Source organism: Natrix helvetica (genome assembly GCF_964273705.1).
Source record: "Natrix helvetica genome assembly, chromosome: Z".
NCBI lineage: Eukaryota > Metazoa > Chordata > Lepidosauria > Squamata > Natricidae > Natrix > Natrix helvetica.
This window is the reverse complement of record NC_138554.1, coordinates 102,252,953-102,275,272: the sequence shown is the minus strand read 5'-3', so window position 1 is coordinate 102,275,272 and position 22,320 is coordinate 102,252,953. Positions and strand designations below refer to the sequence as shown.

General features: G+C 40.4%; 1 protein-coding gene across 1 annotated transcript in view; it reads left to right on the top strand.

Annotated features, from left to right (window-relative positions):
- ITGB8 (integrin subunit beta 8) overlaps nt 1–7,654 on the top strand; it is a 50,023-nt gene extending 42,369 nt beyond the window's left edge. Inside the window, exons 10-14 of the mRNA XM_081932320.1 lie at nt 338–740; nt 1,631–1,856; nt 3,119–3,216; nt 5,073–5,239; nt 5,325–7,654. Of these exons, the coding sequence (XP_081788446.1) occupies nt 338–740; nt 1,631–1,856; nt 3,119–3,216; nt 5,073–5,239; nt 5,325–5,441 (1,011 nt within the window). The 3' untranslated portion in view covers nt 5,442–7,654. The remainder of the gene's footprint in view (nt 1–337; nt 741–1,630; nt 1,857–3,118; nt 3,217–5,072; nt 5,240–5,324) is intronic.
- Nucleotides 7,655–22,320: the final 14,666 nt, after the last annotated feature.

The window sequence follows — 22,320 nt, the reverse complement described above, 5'->3', positions numbered from 1 at the left end:
CTCATCATTTTACCAAAAGTCTTACTGACTCAAAGTCATTTATTTATAAGTGGGAATGGCAAATGGGTCAAGCTAGCATTTCTTTTACAGAACAGTGAAGCTTAGGATTCAATCAGAACAGAATCAAAATCAAGAGTCCCTCAGTAGAAAAATAGAAGCACAATATCATTCGTCCAAAATGCTGGTTTCCCATCTCTGCAATGATTCAATTGTCCAAGACAGAAATCCCTGGTTGGTTCCAAATCAGCACAAAATTCTCACATTTATTTCCCCTAAATCTCCATTAAGACATTTTGCATGATGTAGTAATTTGAATACTTCATGTTTTTAATCATAGGTATTCTTTAATATTTCTATTGCCATGAAAGAATGTGGTGCAACTGGCAGAAGAAACCATGTGATGATAAAACCCCTTGGTTTCAACGAATCCTCTAGAATTAACATCCATAAAAGATGTGTGTGTCAATGTGAGGACAGTGGAAAACACAAAAAAATCTGCATCAATGAAAGCCCTCATGATGATGAAATATCCACCTGCAAGGACGGAGTCTGTGGTTCTAGTGAAAAATTATCTTCGGAGCAATGTAAGATGGAACTGGATCATCTTCTATGCAGTGGACAGGGAGAATGTGTAAATGGGAAATGCATTTGCTATAAAAACAAATACGGTACAATATATGGTAAATATTGTGAAAAAGATGACTTTTCCTGCCCGTATTACCTTGGAAAACTATGTGCTGGTAAGGTTGGAATGTTTTATTCATATTTTAGTCTCATATGATTTATAATCTCTCTTAATACTAAGTCCCAGGCTAAGAAGCATATTCTCTCTCACACACACACATCCACACACCCCAGTTGCATTCTTGTAAATCACTTTTAAAACACAGAACTGTATAAGCAAAAATAGAAGTAGTGTAGTAACAATGTTCTAGATTTTTTTTCTCCAAAATACTCCAATTTAGACATTGCAGAATTGGTTTGCCATTTTTGAAAGTAACTCCCCCAGTTCTAGAAGTAGGTCTGGCCACATCTGAAAAGGTTGGCAGAGTTTATATGCAAGAAGAAAGAGAAAGTGTTCAATTATTTTAAAGAATGTACATTGCAGCAAAGGGGGAAAACAGGATCATTTAAAAGAGCCTGAACCTTAATCAAGTTGAACAAGATTTGTAGTGATATATACAAACAATAAGGCCTGAGGTGACAGTACATTTTTAAAGATAATAGCTATTTTGTTGTGCTGGATAAAGCAATTGGAAGCCAGTGAATGAATCTAAGAACTTTGATGTTTTGATGTTAAAGTGCTACTTACAATTCACACCAAGTGTATTGTGCAGGAATAAAATCTAAGCTGAATCAAAGAAATATTTTTCATATTTTTAATATTTTCTTCATGAAAATACTCTTTATGGTTTCATAATGAAGTAGGGTAACATTTGTTCTAAAGAGTCTGCCTAAAAATATAATATGGAATAACTTAATAGGTTGTTCTAGCAAATAATGTAATCAGGTCTATCTATCCTTCCTTCCTTCCTTCCTTCCTTCCTTCCTTCCTTCCTTCCTTCCTTCTTTCTTTCTTTCTTTCTTTCTTTCTTTCTTTCTTTCTTTCTTTCTGGATCTGCTTTTGTAGGCAATGGAGAATGTGAAGCTGGCAAATGCAAGTGTTTTAGGGGCTGGGAAGGTGATCGCTGTCAGTGCGCCTCATCCTTGCAAAAACACTGCATGAACTCAAATGGCCAAATCTGCAGTGGAAGAGGAATTTGTGTGTGTGGGAAATGCAGGTGTGCTGACCCCAACAGCTTAGGACGTTTGTGTGAATTCTGTCCTTCTTGTAGGAAGGTTTGCAATGACAAGCGGTAAGTCTGTGGTTTGGAAAATATTTGTCATTTAAAAAAAAAAAATTCTAAATTCAAATATATTAAATTCTCCATGAACTTTTTGCTTCACAAAGTAGTTTGAGTCTACTTTTTAATTTATATGTGTTTCAGGGGAGAGAAAACATATCAATTGTCTGTAACATAGTTTTTTGGCTTTCAGAAGGGTAGATTAATTGCAATGAGGAGGAGGAAGAGGAAAAGGAGGAGAAGGTGTCTTAAAATGAAATGCCTAAAGAAAAATAGAATTGCCTAGAGTTGCCATTTTCATTCACTATTTATTAAAAAAAACCTTAATAGCTGTTTCTCTCATAAAGTGGTCCTCGGCGGCTCAAAACAACCAATAAAAACAACAATAAAAGTAGAAGAATAAAAATGCTAATCCTTCCCACAAGACAGACGAACCAAACTATTGACCTCCTCGCTTGATTCCCATCCTAGCTCAGAGTTTGGGCTAGGTCAGCTAGGTCTCCATGGCCTTCCAGAAAGCTAAAAGAGTGATAGTCTCCCAAATCAGGTGGGAGGCTGTTCCAGAGGGCTGAGAGGGCTACAGAGAAATCGTATGCCTCCAAAGTCCCACCAGATGACAATCTTTAAGGAGGATTTGGGGTATTTAAAAATAAATAAATATTTTGTTTTGTTTTGCAGTCAAAACCCTTTTAAAAGATCGATCAGACCATCTTTTTCCAACCTTGTTTTCAAAGAGCTGAATGTTCAATATTCTATCTCTTTGCCCAGACTCCTTATACAACTGGGAAGATGTATAAATATATAAATATAATATAATACCAGTGGTGTCTGTTTCAAGCTCAAAATATTTTGTACATTGTCAGAGTCCGTTTAAATGAGATGGTATTGAGAAGGGCTGAGACAAAATAATGATTGTTGTATAAAGTGAACTTTGAAATATATTGTTGCAGCATAGATTCCACCTTTCCATCCAAGAGTCATTGCCAAGCAGGGAAATGTGGCATAATGAGCAGGGCTTCCAAGAAAGACAAAATAAATTATAATATTTCTTGTGAAGCCTTTTCTATTCATAGCTAGCTGAAATCCTGATGATTGCCTATTTGTTTTCAAACCATTTCCTTGATTAAACAGGAAATAATAATTCTTATTCTAATTGGTACTGAAACAATGAATCAATGTTCAGATTTACATCCATGGCTAATATTTTGTATTGCTATGACGTCCAGAGAGAAAAATAAAATTAAAAACCCGGTCTGCTTAATTTTGTCTTATAGCAATTGTGAATCCTGCCGACACTTCAATTCTTCACATAATACACTTGGCCAATGCAAAACCACTTGCAATTATAGAATGCATTATCTTGAAAGATCAGGTATGCAAAAAAATACCAACTGAATTATTTATATATCGGCCTTCTTCAACCTAATTATTAAATTAGAGTTTTCATTGTTATGAGTTTTAAGAAAGAGATTTGTTTATGAAATATTTCTTAATCCTCAGATATGAATTTGCCTGGTATGCAATTCCTTTTATTAGAACTCATAGTTAAAAATGGATACTGTAGATGTCTGTAAATTAATGGCTGTAGATTAATTTCCAATGGTAATCAAATTATATATTTTAGTCTATCTTTTTCTTCTTCCACCCTTTCTTTCACCAGCATGTTGCTAAACACTTAGAATTTCCCTCCTCACATATGAATCACATTCAGTTTTCAGTTTGACTAAGAAATCTCAGAGGAATGTTTATGTATTAATGCTTTAACTGTTCTAAGACTACTATCTTTTTCCTGTGGAAAGCAATATCTAATAACAGTAAAAGTAATATTGAAAAAATATTTTGAGAATTAATTTTGTTACTGGCAAAGCTGGCCAGAATAATTCAAGAAGAAATGGTTCCCTCAGATCATCATTATATTGTCATTTCTGCATATAAGGCTGTCCTTATTGCACATCCCATTGAAAGAAAATATGCAGCTATTTTTTAACTTTTAACAAAAACTCATCTTGTTCCTTCTAGGAATTTTTTCAATGGACAAGCACCACTATAGCAGCTTATAATTCCTTAGGCAAAATATTATCTTGATGACTTTTTCAGTTCTGTTAGTGTCTGTGTATGGTGGGATTCACTTGGAACTCCTGGGCCTTTCCAGAATAATAATTAAGATGCTCACTACATTTAGACCTGTTTAATATTGTTGTCTTTTATGTTGCCTAGGACTAAAGGAGTGTGATTGGCCCAAAGTCACCAAGTATGAGACCATACTTGGTGACTTTGGGCCAATCACTCTCTTTTGATCCTAGGAAGAAGGCAATAAGCAAACTACTCCTAAAAATCTTGCCAATAAACCTACAATCACCAGGACTCACCACTGATTTGAAAGCACAAATATAATTGTCCAGATAATGATGCACTTAGCTGACTTTAGTTAATCTCAGAATGGTAAATCAAATCTCCTTAGTATAAAGATGGGGACTTTTGAAGAAATATATTGAAAGGCACACTGCCAAACCATTTTCTTATTATTCCCTAGAAATTTCCCTTGATGTCATCAAGTCAATCATGTCTGTCAAGTTCAATAAAACTTTATCTTATATATCAAAAACAACTCAGTTACTTGTAATGCAAGAATAATTGCAGATATGGGTAACCCTCAAGAGATTCTAAAAAATGTTAGAAAATAATTGGCAGAAAGCAAGATGCAGTAGAATGGAATGCAGACTTCCAATTAAAAGCTTAGTTGATTATGAAATATTTCTTTATTTTAAGATGTACAGGAGCAGTTCTTTTGGCCATATTTTTAGAGGGAATCTTTTGTGTGTGTCCTGCAAAGATTACAAGTTATTATATATGCATGCTCTTTAAGATGTGCATTAACTACATTCGTTCTTACTTACAAAATCAGTTTAAAAAACCCATAATAATCAGTAATTTTATTGTTTCCCTTCCAATTTTATATAATTTTTGTGTGACCTTAAGTAGTAACTATATTTCAGCAGAAAGACAGGATATATTTCTATAATAAATACTTCATTATCAATTTATTCATATTTATTATTAAAGAGTTCCTCTTAACATGGACAAACTTTGTTAATATAAACTGATTAATTAACTAGTTGACTTAGTAAGGTGTTTGTTTTGCAGTCTAAATATATATCTGGGTTTTCTCACAATATTATAAATGTGATGGTCAATTTTTATTTTTTTGCTTTTACTGTTTCATTGCAGAATGCCTTTCTGATGATCCGAGTTATTTCAGAATATTTTTCATTATATTTATAATAACATTTTTGATTGGTTTGCTTAAAGTGTGCATAATCCGTCAGATAATTGTATATTGTGACCATAGTAGAATCAAGTCTTCAGCAGGTTACAGAGTGCCTGCAGCCAAAAAGGTAACTGATAATTATTTTCTTGAACATAATTATAATGCTGGGTGTGTGTTTATAGCTTCTGACCAGCTATATTTTCTCCTTCAAGGATAAGACCTTCTTGCCCACTGTTTGTGCAAAAACAGTAACTTACCGGCGTGACAAGCCTGAAGAAATAAACATTGACAGGAGACAAGTAAATGAAGCATTCAAATGCAGCTCTTGAAGACAAGAATCTGTTTCTTCAGATCTTTTGTTTTCTGGGTTGAGAATGTTTTTTAAAATATATTATTTAATGCTGTGGGATTTACAATTTTGAACACTGTAATTTTTAAAAAAAACTGACTTGGGAACCTAGTTGCACACTGCCTATGTTTCAGAAAGAGCTGCTTGTTCAAAACAAAAACAAATGTGCATTAACTACTGTTTAATGAGATTAAAATACTGGTTGCAGCTAAAGTGTATTTAGATTAGCAGCCAGTTGAGTCCCATTTAATAATGATAGGATAACATTGGCTTACATGGAAATGTTCTGGAACTTGGATTTTATATTGATTTTTAAGGCCATTTGGTATTGTAGCACTTTAACATAAAATAACTTATTTAGTTGTGTTATAGAATATTAATTAAAACATTTGTGGTAAAAATGCACTGTTCTCACTTTAGAAGTAGCTAACACGGATGAGGATTATAATCACAAACTGCCAAATCCTGTTCTAGAAAACTGTAACTGACAGAAATCAATAAATCAAATATCCATGAGTCTTCCCATTCTGAACATTTGGGACAGAGTGGAAGCAGGGAGAAAACAAATGAATATTAAAAACTGTTAGAAGGGTACAGTTACTCCTTATTCTTCCAACCTTGGTGGATTGGAAGCCCGGTATTTTCTAATTGCACTAGTTTGGAAGAAAGTGAAAAAGTATGCTTTCATCCAGTTTTCTCAAAATATATGGAAGCAATTGTCCCAAACATATTTTATACAGTAGTAATTCTCATGGAATATATTTCCATGACAATATGGCTTGCAAATGTTCAGAAGTTGTAGAAGGAGTCTATTCTTCCTGGCAGCTGAGTATATCTTAGAAGGCAAAACTACTTGTCTAAGGAAGGATGTCTTCAAAGTATGGTAAAAGAAATAAGATGGCGACGTTGACGGTAAAAATAGAAGAAGCTTAGCCTGGTTTTTTGCTGCATCAAACACCAGTGCAGTCGCCATCTTTATGTATTTTTTTTTTACTATAGTCTGCAAATACCCTATTTCCAAATGAAGCACAAATCCTATGAGTCAGGAAATTGATCACTACATAATGTTTATTTACTTTCTTATTTGCATTTAGTTTGCTTCAAAGTCTTCCTAAAATCGGATAGATATTTTTTTCTGTAAAAGATAGGAATAAATGTAATGAATTTTTTAAATTAAAATATTGCAGTCAAATACATTGAATTCTTCATTTGTTATGCAAAAAAATATGGTAAAGTGTTCAGTTGGAGTAATTTTTTATTGCTTTTGTTCAGAAAAAGGTGAGGAGGCAAATTTGCCAGATAAGAATAAATCTAGATCATGATGGTATGATCCAAATTAAAGCTACTCAACTAAAATGAAAATTAATATATTTAAGCCCCAAATTTTATCCAAAAGCAAGTCCAACTGAATTTAGTAGAAGGATTTAATTTTTGGTTAAGCATGCAGAACATACGATAGTATTTAAAACTTGATCGTACATGAAAATCACATCCTAATACCCTGCTGATGGAATTTTTATTGGTATTCTATTGGTATCTTAGATGATAGAAATTTCCAGGCAAATTTGAATATGTGAAAATATGCACATATCCCTTAGATTATTTTTATTTTTAACAGAACTAGGAAATTGGACATATGCTCTGTTAATGCTTAAATTGCACAACTGCAGAACAAATTTTATTATTGAAAAAATAAAATCTGTGGTTTTATTTGGATTGTCCTTAGGTCCCTATTTTGCACACTCATAAAAAGGTACTAAGTGTTAAAATATTTTGTCTAGTACAATATCTAGAATTTCTGATCAGGCTTTTCTACAGTTTCCTATATAGATACAACTAAAATAAACCTAACTGAAAATGTATATTTTTTAGTGTTTCCTAATGCTTTTATATAATGTGTACTGTTTTGTTTTCCTTTTTTAAGCAAAAAAAGGGTGAATCAGTCGTGTTGTTGTGGATTTAGATTTTACTATGTAGTTTCTTTCTAGGAAAGAAATATGCAGAGAATAATATCTTATCAAATTAATAATTTTAAGAAGTTGAATACCTATTCTGTTTTACTAAATATTTTGTAGTGTCTGTGACTAACTCTTGTTTCCATTTATTTATTGATTTGTCACATTAGTATATTGTGAGAAAGTCTATTTTTCTATGAAAGGTATAATAGTTGAACATTAAATTAATACTAGATAACGCCGTCTCAATTATTGTCTCTAATCAGTGTTTGAAGCTTGTTATTTTTCTTTAACAATAAAATTTCAAATAAAACACAAAGCACCAAGTTTGACATCCTACATGTTCTAGTATCAACCATAGTTTGACAGAAATAAAATCAGTAACATTTTGATTTTTATGGACAAAAACAGAATCCAGAAGAATCACCAAAAATGGGCAACACTCTATCCACCTTTCCCAACAATGTCTCCCAAAGTATCCATCAGCATTTTTATTCAGGGCTTTTTCTACTCTCCACTAAATATCTGGATTTAGTGGTCCATTATAAGAACAGAATCTTTCCAGAACCAGAGCAAAATATGTGACTACCCCAATCCACCTGTTGGATACATGGATGTTTTCAGTGACGTGCAGTGAGGTTTACAGCTTGTGAGGCAGCAATTTTTTTAGACTTGTGGACTTCAACTCCCAGAATTCCACAGTCAGGCATGCTCAGTTGCGACCTGCTGCCCTCCGCCCTGGGATTCGGCCACGGCACCGCCTGCCAGAGCTGCACGGAATCCGGGGCGCGCTTGTCGGGCAAGGGCAGCGCAGATGGGGAGCGGACAGAGTGGAGGAAGCCTCCCCCCCAGCTTCCCGCACCCGAAAGAACAAAGGGAACCTCTACCGCCGCCCGGGCAACCTAGCCGGCCTCTCTCGCGGCGGCTCTCTGGTGCCGAGCTTGGGAGTCCTGCAAGCACCGCAGGCTGGACTGGAGCCTCGAGTCTAGGGCAACGAGTCATTCGATAGGAAACTTGCCTCTTGGAAGGAATGACTTGGCTTGGCTCCTGCTTTGCCTCTCCTGCCTCTTCACTTCTCCGTTCGGTCGTTGGGTGGCAGATCGAAAGCGGGAGCCAAGCTGGATCATTCCTCCCAAAAGGCAAGTTTCCCATCGAATGACTCGCTGCCCTGATGATGAGAGGTTAGGCTGTGCCTCACTTGCCTTCACCTGACTGAATGTCACTGGATGTTTTGCACATTAAATGTTTTGCAACATCTAGGTATGCTTCTTAGAGAAATATTCATTGTGATAAAAGTTTGTTTTTATTTTTTGACTATTTTAAAACCCAAGTCACCAACAACCTCAGTGTTGCACTTCGGTTTGTTATGTATCTCTTGAATTCTGCTTGTCATGAGATCTAAAAACATTAAGCTGAATTAAGGTTCTTAAGCAAGCACAAAGCTTTCTTGTCTACTGTTACATAATTGAAAGATCTCTTCCAAGCCTTCTTGCTTGACCGCAACCCAGAAAAATTAGATTGCAGTTTTGAGGCCAGAGAATCTTTTGGATACATCTATTTTCAGATTATACATGTAGATTTTTTGGATTAAACTTTGTGATTTATAACAAGTATTCTGGGTATTTTCAAAAGGGCTATATCTTAAAGGAAAATATTTGCAATTTAAGGGTCTGATATGGTATAAAAGAGATTGTTTAATCTGTCGATCAAAGAATTACACAACCTCATTCCCACCCATTATCCCATTGACTACAACAAAGAATAATGACATTATTAGATTGCTATTTATAACTTATGAAATATGGATTTCAACTGAACTTAAACTGTTAATCTGTTGACATACATTTAACTCTATATAGACTGTATGTATTGGTGACTAGATCTATTTTATTGAATGTGAGCTGTATTTGAATACTTTTTTTTTTTAAAAAAACCCTTTTTTAAAAAATTGCCATTTCTCTCTGAGAAATTCCATTATAGGAACCTTTTTTCTCCTCCTTTTTAACTAATCATTTCTTCATGGAAGAGTTGTTTATTCATCTATATCTGAAATATATCTCTTGAAAATATGAGTTATGCATGTAAGGCTTGTCAGGCACAAAAGACCAAGTGTAAACATGATGTTCCAATTGAACTTTATTGGTCATGCCCATGCACATGAATCTACTCAACTAGCAGCATCATTTTGGTGCTAAGTAAGGGTTAATGAAATTCCAGGGAGTTGGGACTTAATAGATTCTAGACTGATTCATATTTTAACTCCATTCCCCATTGCCACTCCTCTTACAAGGCCGTCTCAAATTGTCCATTGTGTTAAACATCTGGCAAGTCATGCTTGTGACTATTTATTAAGCCTATTTCCCACCTTTGCTATAGCAAGTTAAGCAATATATACTAATCCTTTGATCATTTTCATTTTTTAACTTCACAATTTTGTGAAGTAGACTGACCTGATTGATAGAAATTCATAATGATATCCACAGCATGTTCAAAATAGTTAAGATGGCAACCATGATAATGTGATACTTAATCATTGTTTTCTGTATCAGACATTTGCTGGTAAATTGCCATAGTTAAGAGTATACTTTATGCCTTAACCACAACACCACATTGGGATGTGATGTTTGAATTTTACCAGGATGTTAGTGGCGTGGAAATGAGAACGTTTTTAATATGAACAATCATTTCTAAACTTAATAATATCTATACATGAAAATGCTCAGATCCCTGTGTAGTTTATAGCAGCCAGTAAACTAAATAGGCATCTCATCCTGGGCAAGCAGGAATACTAATTTTCTACTAATTTTAGTAGAAGTTATTTCTATAGGATTCATCAATCAATGTGATGTTTTATTTTTATTCTACATATTTGCAGCTAAGACTTGAATAATATAATGGTGAAGCTTAATTTCTCTCACATTCAATCACTACATACATATATCACTTTATTCTGAGGGTAAATTTTAAAGAGAAAACTAAATGAAATCTGAATTCATTATTATCCCTGGGTTTTGCCAAGTATTTTTTTGTCAAGTATTTTTGTGACTAGTAAAACTACACAGAACTACTGTCTTTCCACTGAGACTTATTACAACAATGCTCACCTAGAACCACTTATTTTTTCTTTTTTACATACCTGTTTATGTACATCTGTTGGTTTTGATGTTCATGAAAGGGAAACAGTACAATAAGCTTAATAATGCCATCACTCCTTTTTGAAGACCTTAGACGGGTGTCAAACTCACATCATGGCAGCATCATGTGATGTATCAGGAGTTTTTTCCCCTTTGCTAAACTGGGTGTGGATGTGACCAGCACGTAATGTATCCGATCCATGGACCGGGAGTTTGACAGCCTTGATTTAGAAAATAGGCTTCCTTTGGATGGTTTTGTGGACCATAATACCAAATGAAACTATTTATCCTGCTCCTAAGACTTGATGCTATAAATAATTTCATGAAATCTATTTTTGTCCACCATTCTTGGCTCAATGTAAATGAAGTCTCTAAATCTGATACAACCTGTAGGAATGAGATTCATTTTCTCCTTTCTTTTTATATTAATCCTTTCTCCTTTCTACATTCACTTCGTCCCAGACCTAGACAATGTTGTTATGAACTCTGTTTCTAATAAGTTTATTTACACTGAATAGAAACAAGGAAAATATCCCATAACATCGATATCTAATATCTTCTCTAGAGATTGTTGGAGGAAGTTATGCATTACAATATTGTCCTCTCACCCACAGATGTTCTACTTGCAGCCGCACCTGGCTGTTTGATGCCTTGATTTCTCTCAATTGCCAGAACAACACTGAAACTGGTTGCTGTGTTTCTGCCTGAACATCTCCCACGTCTAGACAGCATCATTTCAGATAACACAAAAGGATTCTTCAGTATGACATGTTCAGAGATTCCCACTCTGGCCAACCTCAGATATTGTCCATATCATTCTTACTAGCAAGATTCTGTTAAAATTATCTCATTTGTGTATTATATTGAAGCCAGAAAAGATTATGGATCTGAAATTTTTCTCAGGAGTTTGATGTAAAATTATAAACATTTCAGAGGCTTGTCTCTATCTGCTCATATATTAGAAGAGACATCTAGGATCAGCTACCCATTCATTAATTTATCTTATTATAATGTGTTTACTTGTAAATTAAGAAGGTACAGTGCTAATGCATAATATTTTAATGCCAAATCTGATTTTTATCCAAGAAACAAACTTTTTATGAATTATTCCTTTTCCCCAAAGCACAGGAGATCCATATTATTAAAGGTGGGTGCATTCACAAAACAAGCTTGTGACCAGATCTGGGTTTTTACTTCTTTAAGAGACTCACAATAATGTGCCTAGTAACAATCTTATTTGGGAGAACAGATGTTCTAAACTTCCTCTTTTTTTACAGATACAACTTTCAGAGATATTCCCATTTTCTTTTAAAAAAACAAAATTTTATTAATTTTCTACTATTACATTTAACTAGTGCTTAACAAACATTGTGTTGTCTGTTGTTTTGTTTGCTTAACAATTCAAATTGTTAAGAGATATTCTCACTTTCGGCACATGTAGTTCATCTGGCTTTGGGAGCTTTAGGAAAAAGAATAATAGATAATTGAATATTATTTGAATACTATTGGCAATGCAATAACTCAAATTAACTAACAACTTAAAGTGGTATATGAATTAAGCAAAGCCCCTTCAAAGACAAAAATAGTATCATTACCCAAATAATGTTGATTTTCTTAGTTAGATTGTCAGACCAAATATAGAACATAATATTGCAGAATCAAATATGCAAACAGAGATTAACAAGACCCAAATGATCAATGGAATTCTTCTGAAGGCTGGTCTGGTTATATAATTAAAGCCCATATATGTTTATACATCTCCTGAAATCTGAACCAATTTATACTGTTTTTATGTATAACATTACCTATGAAGCAATGCCAAATAGAAGTTCAAATGTGCCTCTTAAGAATGTGGTTCAAATGATTATTTAATTTGCGTAAATTATCAGTGCTAATCTAAGCTTCTAAACTTCTTGGAACAGGAAGATAATAAAATGTATATCTAACAATTTTCCCTGATTAGAATACTCGCCTCTCTGTCTATTCCATTAAAAAAACTATGATTATTCCTGGGCAGTTTGTGGTGGAGATGAAAAGTCCAAGAAAGGGTATTGTAACTTGAACAGCCACCCTTTTTGGTTATGTCTTGTTCACCCTGAAATGGATGTGAACGTTGAACAGACAAACACAGTCCAAAACTGATCTGTTTAGTTCTAAACGCGTACAGGACCTCATATTTGTTTAAATTATGAATGACATTGGGGACGTCATATTTGAAAAATTAAGAGAGATTGGAAGCCTTTGTTTCATTTCATTCAAAGATATGCAAGCCGCTAGGCTTAGGCCTGCATCCTGGAGACAGCTGACCATGCAAAGTGGCGTTCAATGAACCAAAAAGCGGAGCCTGCACTTGCAGGAGTGTGCTAGGAAGGAGGAGGAGGAGGCTTGGTTTCATTCATTTCAAAGAAGCAAGCGCACCTCAGACTGATTTAAAGAGCAACTATGCCATCTCGTGGTAGTAGAGATTACTGCCTATAAATTCAGTGCAATGGCTATGCTGTATGTACTCATAACAGCCCTCAGGGATCATTTGGGGTGAATATTGCATGGGACATATTACAAGAACTTGTTTTCATGTCGCATTTGCGTTGTCAGATAAGAAGACAAAGCAGAATAAATGTATATATGACCAAAGACTTCTAAGTATCTAGAATAAACTTGCCCAACTCAATGCCCTCTGGATGTGTTTGACCTAACATTCAATGTCCAGAATTTCTAATCAGCTGGCTAGGAATTAGGTTGCAATGAAACACACAGATAGGGCACACTATTAGAAAAGACTGATTTAGAATTAATGGGCCATTTTAGGTATGCACTGTGTTCTGTCATCCAGAGAAGATTTTGTTTAGTTCAGCTAGCTGTTCCTGCCTTAGATCCAAAGTTGCAATAATCACACCTTAAAAGTTTCCTTCTACCACACTTAAGTTTTATTCTGCTGAAGAAGTGTAATTCTAACTTAGTAATGAGGAACCCAGGGGTTTATGGTATTGTTTCTCAGTTTCAGCAACCTTAAGATGCATGAACCTTAATGCCAAGGAGACCAAGGAGCTTATAGTGGACGATAGAAGGAATAGATCAGACATCCAGCCCTTGATTATCAATGGAGACCAAGTGGAGCAAGTGGCTAGTTTTAAGTTTCAGGATGTTATTGTAAAGGTGTCAACCCTGGAGCCATCTTTAATGAGATTCTTCAGGACTGCCACAACAGTGGCTGAGCAAGATGTGGGAACGGGAGGGAGGAGACGAAAATAGTGTGGGGTGTATAATCATAGCAACATTATTTCCCTTGGGAGTCAAGGACATCTAGCCAGTGTGACTAGAAGTTAACTGAATGGTGACCTAATTGGACCATGTTATGCAGATGTGAATGCTGAGGAATGAACTTTGATTTTACTTTGGGTGGGGAAAACATGAGGCTTTCAGATTCAGGTTTTTCCCAAATGTGCCAATATGACATCTCTAATAAATTTATATTTTAAGGAAGAAAAATATTGCCTCCAGAAGTTGTGGTTGAAAACAGAAGACATTTTAAGAAAATAATAGATAACCATTTGTTGAAATGATATAAGGCAGTGATGGCGAACCTATGGCACGCATGCCACAGGTGGCACACGGAGCCATTTGTCAGGGCATGCGAGGCGCTGCCCTGTCAGCTGGCCAGCGTGCATGCACGCACTGGCCAGCTGAGTTCACCATTTTAAAAGCCATTTTTCGCCCTCCCCAGGCTCCAGAGGCTTTATAGGAGCCTGGGGAGGGCGAAAAGAGCCTCCCCCGCTCCTCCGGAGGCTTCAGGGACTGTCCAGAGACTTCCCTGACACCTTCGGAAGGCTTAAAACGACCCTCCGAGCAAACCGGAAATGACTTTCGGTTTGCTCGGAGGGTCGTTTTGAGTCTTCCGAAGGCTTCAGGGAAGCCTCCAGACAATCCCTGAAGCCTCCAGAGGGCCTCCGGGGGGGACAGGAGAGGCTCTTTTCGCCCTCCCCAGGCTCCTATAAAGCCTCTGGAGCCTGGGGAGGGTGGAAAAAGCATGTAAAAATGGGGGTCGTGCCTGTTGTGCCCGTATGCACACTGGGGGGTCATGCATTGCATTATGGATGCGGCACGCCCGCACATGACCCCCCCTGCGCTCCCCCCACTTGTGGCACGCGAGCCAAAAAAGGTTCACCATCGCTGATATAAGGTCTCCTGCTTGAGCAGGGGATTAGACTAGAAGGCTTCCAAGGTACCTTCTAACTCTTTTATTCTGTTAGTGTTATCTGACAATTGTCTAGTCCTTTCCTCATTCGCAATGTTATTCTCACATATTGTTATAACCTCCATTAGGTATTTTTGCTTAATATCCAACAAGGGATGGGAAGGAGAGGAATCAGGAAGTTCTCTAAGATAACCGTAACTGTTAGATCAGGGCAATGAGAGGACAGACTCAGGTTCAAGGCAACAACAGCTCTTTATTCACAGACAAATATGTACAATCCAGCAACTGTTAGGTCTGACAGCTCTCCTTTTATAGGGAGCTGTCAGACCTCTCAACCAATCCTGCCTAAACAGAGGACTGGAGTGGAAACCACAACAGCTTGTGTGGATATCTAACCACCGTCCCCTCTTAGTTGGAGTGTTCCAATTAGTGACGTAGTCTTTTAGGTAGGCGGGTCTTTGCCTAGCTCTGGCAGACCTGCGCAGTTCATTTTGAACCGGTTCTTGGAGCAGGTCGGAGGGACCTGTGTGCTCCTCAGCTCCTCTCGGTGGAAGCTGCTGGAACTTACCCCAGGCCGCAGCTGGCGTCCTTTGAGCTATTTCACTCGGGGGCTTGCAACAACCTCAGGTAAATCTGCCGATTCTTTTGGGATTGAGAAATCTGTGGAAGGAGTGACTGTTTGCTCCTTTTGGGTAGGCCCTTGGCTGGTTGACGTCAGAGTTTCGTCTGGTGCCCTAAGATTGGAGTGGGTTAGGTGACCGTGGAGTTGGTCAATGTGCCTCCTCCAATTTCCTCTAGCTCTAACAGATAAGAGCAAGGCCCGGTGATGCCTATCACCATGGCAGGAATCCACAGAGTTCCCCCTGCATAGTTGTGGGCGTATACTGAATCCCCTATGCTAAAGTTCCGAATCTTGCTAGTGGAGTCTGGGGGCGATGTGGCAGAGTAGTTTGGGTGTAGCCGGTCTAGGTGGGACCTTAGCCGGCGACCCATTAGAAGCTCGGTGGGGCTTCTCCCAGTGGTGGCGCTAGGAGTAATATGTTGTATTAGTAAATAGTGATCAACCCGTGTTTGCCAATCACCCGGGCCCATCCTGACAAGGGCCTCTTTTCCTGAGCGCACCATTCGTTCTGCCTGTCCATTCGAGGCTGGATGGAATTGCGCGACTAGGGCATGCCGAATTCCCTGGCTAGCTAGATAGGTCTCGGAGTGCATGGCCGTAAATTGGGGTCCGTTGTCGGAGACCAAGACATCAGGCAGGCCGTGCGTGGAGAAAAGTCTCCATAGCACCTTGATGACCACCTCTGCCATGGTAGAGGTCATCAGGGCTACCTCTAGCCATTTCGAATATGCATCCACAACTATTAGGAATGTTTGGCTGTGCACAGGGCCTGCAAAATCTATATGCACCCTAGACCAGGGTGCCTGAGGGCGCTCCCACTCCTTAGCGGGCGCCTCTGCGGGAGCTGGTCTAGATTCCTGACATGGAGTGCAAGTGGCCACCCACTCTTCAATTTCCCTGTCCATGTTAGACCACCAGACGTAGCTCCTAGCCAATGCCTTCATCCTGATGATGCCAGGATGCCCCACATGCAATGTCTCTAATACTGCTTGTCGCAGTCTGCTTGGAACAACCACCCAGTCCCCCCACAGTGAACATCCCTTAAGAACCGACAGTTCGTCACGCTTTGCATAAAACATTTTAAATTCAGCCCCACCACCTCCATCCCCAGTTAAGCACTTGCTTGATTACATTGTCCTTCGCGGAAACACGGGCAACATCAGCAGAGGAGACTGGTCCAGAGTCCAAACAGTCAATCAAGAGGACTGGAGTCTCAGGAGTGGGGTTGGCCAACAGTTGGGGTAGGGGACAGTGGCTCAAAGCGTCGGCGTGTCCCAGCGTGGAGCCTGGTCAGTGTACCAGTTTGTATGTGTAGGCAGCCAGGAAAACAGTCCGCCTGGTCATGCATGGGGAAAGGGATACCGGGGTGGGTCGGTCCCCAGCCAGCAGCCCCAGCAGCGGTTTGTGGTCCGTCACAAGTTCAAAGTCGTGGCCGTAGAGGTACTCGTGGAAGCACTTGACTCCCGCTACTGCAGCCAAGGCTTCTCTGTCCAGTTGGCTATAGTTCCGTTCAGCGGGAGACAAGGTTCTCGAGTAGAAGGCGATGGGGGCTTCAGTGCCATTGGGCATTCTGTGGCTGAGGACTATGCGGACGCCAAAGGGTGAAGTGTCGCATGTTAAAACCAGCGGCAGGGTCTGGCTGTACTGGACCAGCAGGGAGTCGGCTATGAGCAGGTGTTTTACTCCAGCGAACGCGGCGGCCTCCGCTCGTCCCCAGGTCCATCTAGCATTTTTGGCTAGTAGTCTGTGCAAGGGCTCAGCGACGGTTGCTTTCTGTCTGAGAAAGACGCTGTAGAAGTTAAGGAGCCTGAGGAAAGCTTGCAACTCGGTCTGATTGCGAGGTGTAGGGGCATCCTGGATTGCTTTAACTTTTTGGGATGTCAGGTGGATCCCAGAACCATCAATCATGTACCCTAGGAATTCTACCCTGGGCACATTAATTTTACATTTTTCTTTTTTGAAGCGGAGGCCCTTTTCCCGAATTCTGGTCAAAACGGCCCTGACACATTTTAAAAGTTGCACCTCATTTGCAGCCGATACCAAGATGTCATTGAAGTAGGGGACAACTCCTGGTATCCCCTACAAAAGCCGTTCCATGACGCTTTGGAACAGTCCGGGGGCGATACTAACTCCAAATTGTAGGCGGTTGCATTTTAATGCACCCCTATGTGTCACAATGGTTTGGGCCTCCGCTGTGGCACCATCTACAGGCAACTGCTGGTATGCCTGTGCCATATCTAATTTAGCAAAAAAATTTCCTGGCCCTAGCGAATGTAGTAGGTGCTGTACAATGGGCACAGGGTAGGTGCTTTGTTGTAGCGCGTTGTTTATTGTGCATTTATAGTCCGCGCAGATGCAGACTGACACATCCGGCTTGACTGGGGTCACTATTGGGGTCTCCCAGCGAGCATGGTTGACTGGTTCTAGGATCCCCTGGCTCACCAGCTTGTCAATTTCCCTATCAATTTTAGGGTTGAGGGCAAAAGGCACTCTCCTGGGTTTGAGCCTGATCAGCGCGACATTGGAGTCCAAATTAAATGATATTGGCATCCCCACATACTTACCGAGGCCGGAGCTGAAGACGTCCTCGAACTCCTTAAACATTGCCTTGGCACTGCCATTCGCAATGGCGTTGATGCCGGTGACTTCCAAGCCCAGGGCTTCGAACCAGTCTAGCCCCAGGAGGCTTTGCAGTGGTGCGCTGGCCACGGTCACAGGAAGCTGGGTGGTCATGCCCTTGAATTGGACTCGGAAGGTGCCCTGGCCCACGATGGGGACTCGGTTCCCCTGGTAGTCGCACAGCATGATGTCTGGCATGCGAAGCTGGCGCTTTTTGAGGCTTGGGATAGCCTTTTCAGGGTCGACCAGGATATGATCATGAGTGACGATCCAGTGTCAACTTCTAGCTCGCAGGGAGCATCCTCAATGAGCACCGTGAGCTTCAGCTTTTTGGTCTGCCATGTGCGGACTTGACCTATCGTAGTTTTCAGCAGTTCTCTCTGGTTGTACTGTCTCTGGGTGTACTCTCTCTGGGCTGTCTCCCTTGGTTCTCTCTCTGGGCACCCTTGGTTCTTTCGCCAGGCCCCTGGGGTGGGCCTCTGTTGGCGATATGTTTGTGGCTGCCAAGTGGGGGCAGGGACTTCACTCCGGCACACTTTTGCGATGTGCCCCTTCTTATCGCAATGCTGGCAGGTTGCATCCCGGAATCTGCAGGTAGACCGGGGATGGTTCCCTCTGCAGCTTGCGCAGGGCGGCAAACGGGAGTTGAATTTTCATGCCGGCTTCGTGTGGCTACTGCGCATGCAGCAGCTGTCATCGCACTCGCTGTCATCTGTTTCTTGGTCTGCGGCCTCATGGTGGACGTGCACCTGCTTAAGGACGGACTGGGGTGCGTTGTACTGGCGCTGTAGGGCTTCTGTGGATCTGTCAGCTGACTCTGATGCTCTGGCCTCGTCGAGTGCGATCTGCAGAGACATGTTGGATTTTGCCAGCAGGCGTTTCTGCAGATAAATGTCCTGCACTACGCAGATCAGACGATCCAGGATCTGGTCGTCCAGGTCACGGAAGTCACAATATGTGGCCGCTTTTCGTAGGGCTGCGACGTATTGGTTGATGGTTTCATCTGCCTTCTGGTTCCGCATGTAGAACTTGTGTCATTGGACATGCCGGGAAGGCTTGGGCGCGTAGTGTGTCCATAGCATCTGCTGCAAGGCCGTCCATGTTACTGCCTGGATCGGAGTTGGCTCCAATAGGTCTTTGGCCATCTCGAAGACCTCCCAGCTGCAGTAACCCAGGAACAGGTTCTTTTTTCAGGAGTCCAGAACTCCCAGGTCGTTTGCCTCGAGGAAGCATTTGAACCTCAACATGTAGGATTCCCAATGTTCAACCACTGGGTCATACGGAGTTGGTGGAGCGTGCATGGCCATTTTGCCTTGCAGTTTGAATTTGCCACTTTAAAATGGCTGCTCGATGCCGCGCCGAATGCTCTGGGCTGGATTCACTTGCTGGATTGTCTTGTTGTTTGTTCTTCACCTTTTCTGCCTCTCGATCCCATCCTCGTCACCAATGTTAGATCAGAGCAATGAGAGGACAAACTCAGGTTCAAGGCAACAACAGCTCTTTATTCACAGACAAGTATGTACAATCCAGCAACTGTTAGGTCTGACAGCTCTCCTTTTATAGGGAGCTGTCAGACCTCTCAACCAATCAGGTTAAACCTCTCTTCCCGCCTAAACAGAGGACTGGAGTGGAAACCACAGCAGCTTGTGTGGATATCTAACAATAACATCCTCTGAAAAAAGCAGGGAAAGCAAACAATTATACAGTAGGACTTTAATATGGAAGCACTGCAAATGGAAATGGGTTTTAATTAACACTTTAAGGAAAAGGGGTAAAATGCTGTAAAGTAATTAAATGGACATGGAAATGTTATTTGTGACATTGTGAATATTTTCATGGATATAGAAATCTGATATAGAGTGGGAATTATTGGTTGATCATCAGTATTCTACTATTAATCTGTATTATATTAAGGTTGTAATGTTTACCAGATATGCTGTATGTCAACTTGCACAATCCCTAGACATATTTGGAATTATAGGTTCTTATTGTCTGTCAAGTGCCACATTGGGAAAGGCTGATTATGGCATAGTAATTCTGTAATGATCTTTCATTTTCATAATCAATATATATAATGTTTTAACTTATGTTCACCCCGATGAATAAAGGTATAATAGTTCATATGCTGAAGAAGTTGTTCCTGCTTTATCTGTCATTAGTTCATTGCAGAAAGAATTCAAAATGTGTTGCCGCATCACCTCATTCTGCAATAAACTGAGGTAATTTTAAGGGCATTAAATATTTAATTTAGAAAACCTGTTTGGTTTAATGATTAAGACATCAGGCTAGAAATTAGAATATCCCATATTTAGGCACAAAACCAACAGGGTGCCACCTTGAGCAAATCATTCTTAGCCCTAAGAAGCAGACAATGACAAACTACTTCTGATATCTTGCCAAGAAAACTTCAGGGACAAGGAAAGGAATCACACACAAAATAAGGGCCAAACAATTTGCATTTGCCAATGGTGGCCTGCCAATAATTAATCTGTGTGTACTTTTCATAATTACTGTTAGATATCTTCAATAGCAACTATGGTTTCCACCAAGGTCCTCTGTTCTGGCAGTAACAGAGGTTTGATTCTATTGGGTGAAAAGATCTGACAGCTCCCTATAAAAGGCTGCTGTCAGACTCAGGCTTTTGCTGGATTGTTCACACTTGTTGTAATTAATAAAGAGCTATTGTTACTGTTAGCCTATGTCTGCCTATCCATTACCTGATCTAATACTGGCGACAAAGGTGGGATTGGAAGGCAACTAGGCGAACCAAAAAGAGTGCAGAAATCCAGCAAGTATTTCCAGCCCAGAGCTCAGCGCAGCTTCAAGCGGCCATTTTTGAGGGGCAAACTCGAATTGACCTCTATATGCAAAATGGCTATGCACACCCCACCGACTCCGTATGACCCAGTCACCGAGCACTGGGAATCCTATATGCTTCGATTCATCTGTTTCCTAGAAGCGAACAACCTCATGGTCCTGCCTGACAGCTGAGAAAACAACATGTTCCTTGGGTACTGTGGCCGGGAAGTGTTTGAGATGGCAAAGAACCTTTCAGAGCCGACACCGCTGCAATCGGTCGCCCGGTCTGTGCTTCAGCAGACGCTGAAAACCCACTATGCGCCGAAGCCATCCAAGCACATTCGCTGGCATGAATTCAATATCAGAAACCAGAGAAATGGTGAAACCATAAATGAGTATGTGGCTGCACTTCGGAAGTCCGCCGCATACTGTGAATTCCATGACCTGGATGAGTTGATTCTGGACCTCATAATATGCGACATACGGGACATTAGTTTGCAGAGGAGGTTGCTGGGAAGGTCAAACCTCACTCTGCAAATCACCCTGGATGAAGCCAAGGCATAAGAATCAGCCTTCAAATCGACCGAGGCATTGCAGCTCCAAAACGCGCCCCCAGAAGCACGAAAAGACGCACGCATTCATCGTGAGGTCATAGAGTCTGAGAGTTCTGAGGGTGAAGAAGATGACAGGTGCTGCATGCTCAGTAGCCGCGCCCAGCTGGCATGCAAATTTAAACAACATCTCCCGCCTTGCACTAGCTGCGGAGGAGATCATGCTAGATCGGGCTGCCATTTCCGAGATGTAACCTGTCCGCGCTGCGAACGGATGGGGCACATCACCAAGGTGTGCCGGAGCGAATTCCCTGCCACAGCCTGGCAGCCTAGAAGCGCACACACCGCCAGCTGAGACCCAACCAAGAGGCCTGGCAGAAGCCACCACAACATTCTGAAGGGGACAACAGAGTCACCCATCACACATCGATTGGACAAGTCCGCACTAGGCGGCCAAAAAAGCTGACGGTCACAGTCCTCATAGAGGATTCTCCATGTGAAAAGGAGATTGACACAGGGTCCTCTCTGACTATCATACCATGGTCGACCCTGAAGAAGGCTATCCCTAGCCTCACAAAGCAACACCTTTGCATCCCTGACATCCACCTACATGATTACCAGGGGAACCGGGTCACCATCATGGGCAAAGGCACATTCCGAGTAAACTTCAAACAGTTCAGCAGAAAACTTCCAGTGACAGTGGTCAGCGGCAACCTGGAAAGCCTCCTAGGGCTAGATTGGTTCCAAGCCCTGGGCCTCGAGGTAACCGGTATCCATAACAGTAATTATGACGAATGTTCCTATGACGCACGCTTCGAAGGACGATGGCGCTGAGTCCATATTTAAGGAGTTTGAGGATGTCTTCGGCAGCGGTCTGGGTAAGTATGTGTGGACCCCAATTTCTTTCAATTTGGACCCCAACATAGCCCCAGTAAGGCTAAAACCCAGGAGAGTGCCTTTTGCTCTCCGCCCTAAAATTGACAG